This window comes from Takifugu rubripes, chromosome 12 (genome assembly GCF_901000725.2).
Source record: "Takifugu rubripes chromosome 12, fTakRub1.2, whole genome shotgun sequence".
Classification (NCBI taxonomy): domain Eukaryota; kingdom Metazoa; phylum Chordata; class Actinopteri; order Tetraodontiformes; family Tetraodontidae; genus Takifugu; species Takifugu rubripes.
The window spans coordinates 594,953-603,878 of record NC_042296.1 but is presented as its reverse complement, the minus strand read 5'-3'; the positions used below and the strand labels follow the sequence as shown (position 1 = coordinate 603,878).

Genomic DNA, 8,926 nt, shown 5'->3' with positions numbered 1-8,926 from the left:
TTTAATTTAAAAAAAGGTATGAAACGTATTGTATTTTTATAAATTGCTCATCTCATTTTGAAAATATGACTTGTATGAAATTTAATTTAAAAAAATCTGTCATAAGTTCTATATCAAACCCATATAGTCGGAATCACTATATGGTTAAATAATACTAGCAATAATATGAAGTGCTTTTACTGTGTACTTTTGGAGAAGTACACTCATTAATTACCCATCTCATAGCTCAATTTAATATTGTATTTCTCTGTGACAATGATCACTCATTTTTCAGAAACGTAAAAATACGAACAAATTACAATTTAAAATTTAATTTAAATTTCTGTAAAATTAAAATAAACCCCAAAGGACAGCAGACTGAACTACAGCGTCACTGTCCTGAGAGCATTGGATATTGATCACCCAGTGACATTAATAGATTAAATAAGACAATTTAAAAAGACAACAAGCAGACTAACCAATTATAAATCATTGCCTTTTTATAGTGTTAGGAAGAAATTTAACAAGTCACAACCAGTTTTGCTTGCAAAACATGACATTTGTGTGAATTCTGAATTTATTGTCTTTCCCCCCCCTCAAAATAACCAAAAAATCCAGACGAGTTTGTTTTTGAGGCTAGTTTTATTAATACTTTTCACTTTTGTTATTGCTTATTTCTCATTTAATTAGATTGTTTATTCCTTTTTTTCATGTGTTATGAACATCAAAGGTTGTCCATTAATCTGCCTCAGGCACCAAAAGGGCTAATGTGATCTTTATTTACATGCATTGTTAAGCACAATTTTAACATTGCATTTAGATTTTTTTTCTTTAAGTTTGGAGTAATAGCGATTTTAAAAGGTCACACTAACTTTAATGACTTTATTTTCCACTGACTGAACATTAGAGTACTATGGGAATAAATGTGAAGAAAAACATTCAGAGGAAAAAAAAAATACAGGACAGTCGAGTTACTTTGTGAAATTTACATTTCCACTGAACAAGACAGAGAAACACATCATTAACAAACATGATGAGTTCACCAATGTTTATCCTTTGCAATATATACATTTTGAGTTGTGAAAAAATACATTTACAAAAATGCACAAACTAAGAGTGTTTGTTTTGAATGATCAAAGAGAAAAAGATGAACAGCTCACTAAAAGGAAAACTGATACACACAGGGCACTAAAAGGGAAAATGGCATCTGGGAAAGGAAAAAAAGTGTCATGTCAGTCGGGGGGGACTGACATGACACTTGGGAGGGGGGGGGGGCCCAACCAACATGAATTTGCAGAGTGGAGCTTTAAAACCAAAGCTCTCCAGACTTCAAAATAACTGCAAGGTTAAGCAGAATGTATGGTGCAACTGCATTAAATATACTACACGACAAACAAGTGGTCAAGTAGTCTGCATTGATCATTGAAGCTCGGTCCTAAATAAAGGCTCTAATCTCTAAAACAGTGGCTATTCAGAGTGCAGATCAGTCTGCTCAGATCCATATACACAAGTTTTTCAAACATTACTTAAACCACAAGCTAACTAATCAAACATTGGTCCACTTGAGGGCAGAGATACAAGAAAATCCAGGAACTTACATTTTGTACACTTAAGTTCTACTTCCATCCAAAGAAAACACGACAGATGAGGCAACGTTGGTGCCGGTGCTAATAAAACACGAATCCCTCTAAATCAAGCTTGCTCATTTTAAAGAATCACAGCATTACACATGAATGTCAAGATGAAGAAGAGGAAAACAATGAGGGAAGGGAAGCTATGACATAATCATATTTGACAATTCTCAATACTCTAAAAACAACTTGTCTCAAAACGTGTCTTGACACCTGCGTCTCTGAAACAGCAGCAGTTTAATCTTGTGGAAAAATTTGGGAGGAATTTCTGGTTTTGACATTTTTGCAGGAATTTTTACATCCAGTATTGTCACATGTATGCACCACCTGTTATCCACCATCAGACAGGACAGAGTGGAACCTGTCATTGGTGACCTCTTCCCTGTTAACTGCTCATTAATGTTTGAACAATTAACTGTACTCATGAGTCTGTCTACTTCTTAACACTGACTTATTGTATAAAGTACTTTATTTTTTAACTTAAGATTTCCAAAAATGAAATGATCAAAGCAAAGTTTCAGAGGTGATGAGGTTTCCATAGGAATATTTCTATGCACTTACTGAACATGAAAAGCCTACACACTTCCAGCACTGAAAACACACTATTAAATATACAGTATTAGTGACCCAATTTCAGGATGAAAAATCAAACATCCAATCAAATGAACCTGGACCTAAAATAGTTCTGTGTTTAGTACATGTGGAGAAGAACTGACTTTCTTATAAGGTGGTGAACTTATAGAAAAATTATAGATAAAAAAAAAAACACAGGAAAAAAACTAAATGTGTCTATAATATGATGCATTAAATTAGTAAAATAAATAAAAATATAAAATACTTTATAAAAAAGGTTATTTACAGAGGACCAGCCCCCACTACAGAAGCTTCACACAATTGTCAACAATCTCCTGCTGTAGTTTCACCCCTGACAGATGCACAACTATTGTCTGTTTTTTGTAAGCTTTTTTTTTTTTTATGCGTGTCTGAGGTGAGGATGAGCGAGCCAGAGAGCCACGTAGCTTTTTCAGATGCTGTTAAGAGATCCTGGTACTGAACTGTGTTGAGATGAATCTGGCCCGGTACAATCTGAAGGAGGAAAAAGTGAAGAATCACGTTAAATACCATTTAACATACCACATCAGTGGTGGTCATGAAAAAGGTTCTTAATGTCAGCTAGCTGCAAAAATTCCATTAGTATTCACAAAGTATGTGAAGTGTTAATAGTTGTGTCTCACCATGGGAGGAAGCAGATGTGTAAGTGCGAGCATGAGGAGGGATGAGGATTGAATTCAGCTGGGGCTGAATTGACAGCTCTGGAAACGAGAACAGATATTACATTAACTAGATGATGGCAGTGGGCGAATGTTAGGTGTCATTTTTGCTCATTTGAAGCTACAGATCAGCTCAAAAACAAAAATCTCTGAACCTGTGGGGCTGAAATTGAAGAGTAATGGCAATTCTCGGCCGTTGGGCAGTCGTGTGTTTGGTTGACGCAGTTCATCAAAGAAAGCGTGCGAGCAGGCTTCAAATGGGGAGAATCGGGAGGCTGGCGTGTACTCCAGCAAGCGGGAGCACAGAGTAATGGCTTCTGGAGGGGTACGGGGTTTGAACACCTGGAAAACAAGACACAAGTGGTGAATATGTTCTTCACAGCAGCTTAACAATGGATACAGGGAGTGACAATGTCCTGCTGATCTTACAAATGAATATATGCACTCAGGTGGTGTTTACCTTGGTCCATGGATGAGCTTTGATCTGGGGGAATTTGAATTCTGTGTAGTTTGGGTTCATCTCTCGGATTTGCTCTCTTGTTGGGGTTCCCAGCACCTGAAAAACAGATTAAATTCAACTAATGCTAAAATCCAAATAAATATATCAAATGCTGTGACATTTTCCCTCCATCATAGCCTGCTATTCATAAAAAAGAAAGAAAGAAAAAAAAACAGTCGATAGAACTCACCTTGATGATCTCCACTAGCTGGTCTACCCCACTGTCCCCAGGGAAAATAGGCTGTCCAAGCAGAAGCTCAGCCAGAACGCAGCCTGCTGACCAGATGTCAATGTTTACTGTGTAGTCTGTGGCACCAAAAATGAGCTCGGGGGCACGATAATACCGTGAACAGATATATGACACATTAGGTTCACCGCGGACCAGCTGCTTGGCACTGGAAATTCAGAAAAAATAAAAGCACAATGTTCAGCAATAATATCCACGCTCCAAGAGCTAATCAGGGCACCGACTGTAAACTCTGATGTTTTGTGTTATTGTGAGTAGAACTACAGATACTGTTCATACAACTACTATATTCTTTTTGAGAAATACAACTAATGTTTCGGCTCCGATCAGTATAGTTGCATCCCAGCTCACCTGCCAAAGTCGCACAGCTTTAGGATGGCACTTTCAGGATCAACAAGTAGGTTTTGAGGCTTGATGTCTCGATGACACACGCCCTGGGAATGGATGTAAGCCAGGCTACGGAACAACTGGTACATGTACACCTGGGGAGAAAGAGCAGCAGATAAAAGTGACTTATTACCAGTATGGTGGGTACAGATTCAACTTGGTAGATGTTACAAAAACCAAAGTGCAGTGAAATTTGAAAACTAACCTTGACGTATGTAATGGGAATGATGCTCTTGGCTTTGTTGAAATGCCGAGCAACCCTGTACACAGTCTCAGGCACAAAGTCCAGCACCAAGTTTAGGTAAACCTCATCTTTCTGTGAGGACACCAGAGAGAAATAATAATTTGGAAAGAAACATCAGCCGCTCCAAAAACAGTGATTGCAAATTCAACTTTTACGTCTTAGGTATTTTAGATTGGGTCATTATTCAGGCCGTTCATATATGTGAAATTACACGTGTATGAAACACATCTTAACACTCTCAATTATAATTCTGACATAAAGTACAAGGGTAAAGAAACACACTTTACCTCTAAATCAGCTGGGAAAATAATATTTTTACTTAAGAGGAAAAGGTCTATTAAACGATTCTGGAAATTAAACAAAATAAATCCGTGACATATATTAGTTCACATATTTACTGATTTTAGGACACTAAATGTTCAAATGGGGAAATGTATTTCTCTCTTTGGTCCAATATTCTGGCCACTAAATCTAGTAGCTATAACAGCCAGGTTTAATATCATCTTTAAGCAATAAAAATATATTGCAGTTAATAGCAGAGGGATGATGGACAGCATCTATAATAATGTTTAATAATAAATATTACATACAGTGGTATGGGAAAGTTTGGGCACCCTTGACAATTGGCATTATTTTTATTCACCAATCATTGGGTGTTTTAATTCACAACTTAATTTTGATATATCAAATAACTGATGAACACAATCATATTTCAGCAGTGAAATGAGGTTTATTGGGTTAACAGAAAATGTGCAATATGCCACAAAACAGAAAAAGGCCTGTGCATAAATTTGGGCACCTTAATAGAAAAATCATATTAGTGTTTAGTAGAGCCTCCTTTTGCAAAAATAACAGCCTGTATGAGTGTCTGGATCCTGGATGATGGTATTTTGGCCCATTCCACCTGGCAAAACCTCTGCAATTCAGTGATGTTTGAAGGATTCCGAGCATGGACAGCCTGCTTCAAGTCATCCCACAGAGATGGCCATTCCAACACATTGTACTTGTTTCTCTGCATGAATGCTCGGGTAGATTTTGAGCAATGTTTGGGGTCATTGTCTTGTTGAAACACCCATCCCTGGCACAACTTCAACTTTGTGACAGACTCTTGAACATTATTCTCAAGAATCTGATGATACTGAGTGGAATCCATGCGACCCTCAATTTAAACAAGATTCCCAGTACCAGCACTGGCCACACAGCCCCAGCATGAGGGAACCTCCACCAAATTTTACTGTGGGAAGCAGGTGTTTTTCTTCGAATTCTGTGTTCTTTTGCCGCCATGCATATCGCCTCTTGTTGTGACCAAACAATTCAATTTTTGTTTCATCAGTCAACAGTATCTTATTCCAAAATGATATTGGCTTGTCCAAATGTTCTTTCGCATACCTCAGGCGACTCAGTTTGTGGCGACTATGAAGAAAAGGCTTCTTCTGCATCACTCTTCCGTGCAGCCTTTCCTTGTGCAAATTGTGCTGTAGCGTTGACCGATGCACAGCAACACCGTCTGCAGCAAGATATCCTTGCAAGTCTTTGGAGGTGGTCTGTGGGTTGTTTTTAACCATTCTGACCATCCTTCGTCTTTGCCTCTGCAATTTTTCTTGGCCTACCACTTCTGGGCTTAACAAGAACTGTGCCCGTGGCCTTCCATTTCCTCACAATGTTCCTGACAGTGAAAACTGACAGCTGGAATCTTTTGGACAGCTTTTTGTAACCTTCCCCTAAACCATAATGCTGGATAATCTTGGTTTTGAGGTCATCAGAAAGTTGTTTTGAGGCTCCCATGTTGCAGCTCTTCAGACGAGCATCAAACAGAATGAGAACTGGCATTTGGCCACCTTAAATACCTTTTGTCATTATTTTATGCACCTGCCAATTAAGTTCAAGGCTTAATGAGCTCACCAAACCAATTTTGTGTGTCCAATTATCTTGTGACGATTAGTTACAGGCCATCAAAGCAACAAAATGACAAGGGTGCCCACATTTTTGCACAGCCTATTTTTTACATTTGATTTAATTTCATACAATTGCATACTATGAATACTTAAAATCTGTGTTTGGAAATCAAGCTAACACTTGGCTCTTATGGGCAAATGAAGGACATGCCACCAAGATAAGTTTGTGTGAAGTCAGAGTCCATTATTACAACCTCAGAGGGGGTGCCCAAACTTTCTCACACCACTGTAGTGTTTTGTACTTATACACCTTTAGAAATCATACATGTACAGGACTATACATTAAGCATATGTTGAGTGAATTGTTCAGCTTCATCAGAAACACAAGAAAAAAAAAATCAAAACCCACATTTATGCTCCCACAAACTTCCATTCCAAGACTAAAACCTGAGGCGCTTCTGTATTTGTCACTCCACAAAACAGACTATTTGACACAACAGCATATAGAAATGGTCCCAGAAATAAGAAAAAAGCCTGTACCTTCTCACCACTGGAGTAGAAGAAATAACGTAGTCTGACAATGTTGCAGTGATCCAACTTCCTCATAATCTGCAGTTCTCGATTCTGTAAAACAGGAAAACGCAAGAGCAGACAATGTTCATCATCAACAGGTACATCAAAAACTAGTATCAATCTTTCAGTGTTTAGAAAAGAACTTTATTGTTGAGTTGAGATCATAAGAAAACAGAGATACAAGTATACTATAGCCTGACCTTGAACCTTTTATCTTGTAGGACCTTCTTAATAGCCACCATCTCTTGGCTGTCAATGAGGCGTGCTTGGTAAACCACACCAAACGAGCCATTACCTATCACCTGCAAGGGTTCCAAAATCATGACAAGAATGAATCGGCCGATTATTAAAAAGATCATTTGCTGTAGCTCTTCTAGAGGTATTATATTAGCAAGCTGTAAAAACTGCATTCAATTAAATTACATTTTTATAGTATATAAAGCTCTACTGTACTACTATATTGCATAATGTGTGTATATATTTTTTCAGAATTAATAAAATCATTGCAGTATGAGTAACAAATGTGGTCATATTTCAGATCGAAAACACACCAAGTAATTATAAGATTAGAATATTGTAGCTTCCTATCACACCTTGAGGTTAGGATAATAGGACTCACACATATGTTGAGGATAAAAGTCTAAGGAACAGAAAGATATTGGTAGATAAATCTATAGAATTTCTCGGAGACATCGTCTCACTTACCTTGATGTCAGTATAGGAAACTTCTTGTGGGCGGTCTGGTCCCTGACCTGGGGTGGCCACGACTGTTGTTACTTTCCCACTGTCTCCTAAAAATCAAGCACAATTATTTAGTGTGCCCTATTCAGGGTACATGATTAGGATTTGTGAAAACCTCGATCTATACATCATAGCATATTCACTGCACATTAGCATAGCAAAAACACTGACACTTTATTGCAGATATGCGTGTTAAAGACCAGGAGTGACCACTTCTTTCTCACCTGCAAGATGGTCAACACTGACAACAGCATCAATTATGATATTAAGGTCTTTGATGGTGTCCCGCGAGATGCCTATTAAATTGGAGATGACCCCAACAACACATTCTATCTTGAATAAACTATCTATAATAGCTCTACATTAAATACAATAATAATTCCATGTCGGAAAGTGAAAGCATCATCTCATCCGGACACGCACGACGTGCCTCACTTGATCCCTCTGGGTGTCGGCCACCTGCTGCCAAATCTTTGCGTGACGACTGACCTTGGTGAAAACGCACCATTTGGCCATGCCACAGTCTCCGAACTCAAAAAGAACCGAACATTAAACACCCAAATATGTGCATACAGGTCGACTGACAACAAAGGAAGACAGAGCCCGTTTTACTGATGACACAGTGGAATCTTACCAAGCCTGCTTTAAACGTTAATATGAAAATTAACGTTGTTTCATTTGTTTGAATGTCCGTCGAACTGAACTAAAGACAGCGGGTTGCTAAACGAGCCACATGTAAAGGGAAAAACATCGAACGATGGAGATCCAAAACCAGTGGCTAATATTAGCATACGAACTAGCATAACCAGCATGTTGGAATACCGATTATTTAGCAACACTGGCATGTGTTTGTATTTGAGGAGATAAAAATATCATAAACACAGTGAACATAACTTACTAGCAAGTTTCACGTTAGAGCATCCCGATGAACTGCCACCAGAGGCCTGGGGGACTCCGGACTTTCCTGTGCTGCCAACCAGCACAGCGGCTGAGCCGGCTGTCGCAGCAGCGATTCCTGGCACACCTGGCGGCTCAGCAAACGAGCTGGTCCTGGGCCGCCCGATGCCGCTCATATCTCTTTGAGGATGTCAGCTTTTTCTTTTTTCGCTGCCTGCGATCGAGCGAGTACCAAGAACAACTATAACCGATTACACGTTGAAAGAACACCAACAATCACGGCGACTATTGCCGCCGGGTCACTCGGCTGATAGCTGTTGCTAACTAGACGCCAACAGCCACTTCGCAATACAATCTGGGAAATGTAGTCCATAAATAACCCCATTCTTTTTAAACAGTGGAAAAGATTTATTGTTGCATGTGTCATTAGAAAATGATTTGACTTTTTTTTTGCAGATGAGGTTATATTCGTGCAAATTTTATATAAAAGCATTGCTACATTTAAAGAGAACGCCACAAAACATTATTATGGCTTCTGGACCAGTGATGTTATTTCTTGTGT

At 38.6% G+C, this 8,926-nt stretch overlaps 1 protein-coding gene across 1 annotated transcript; it reads right to left on the bottom strand.

Moving 5' to 3' along the window:
* Window positions 1–738: 738 nt before the first annotated feature.
* On the bottom strand, window positions 739–8,721 carry LOC101065819 (glycogen synthase kinase-3 beta-like). The gene is made up of 11 exons (XM_003968810.3): window positions 8,366–8,721; window positions 7,432–7,517; window positions 6,927–7,028; window positions 6,694–6,777; window positions 4,220–4,330; window positions 3,979–4,109; window positions 3,571–3,775; window positions 3,342–3,437; window positions 3,037–3,223; window positions 2,846–2,923; window positions 739–2,696 (listed from the first exon to the last, which is right to left on the bottom strand). The coding sequence occupies exons 1-11, from the start codon at window positions 8,538–8,540 to the stop codon at window positions 2,635–2,637; spliced, it is 1,317 nt and encodes a 438-aa protein (XP_003968859.1). The 5' UTR covers window positions 8,541–8,721; the 3' UTR covers window positions 739–2,634.
* Window positions 8,722–8,926: the final 205 nt, after the last annotated feature.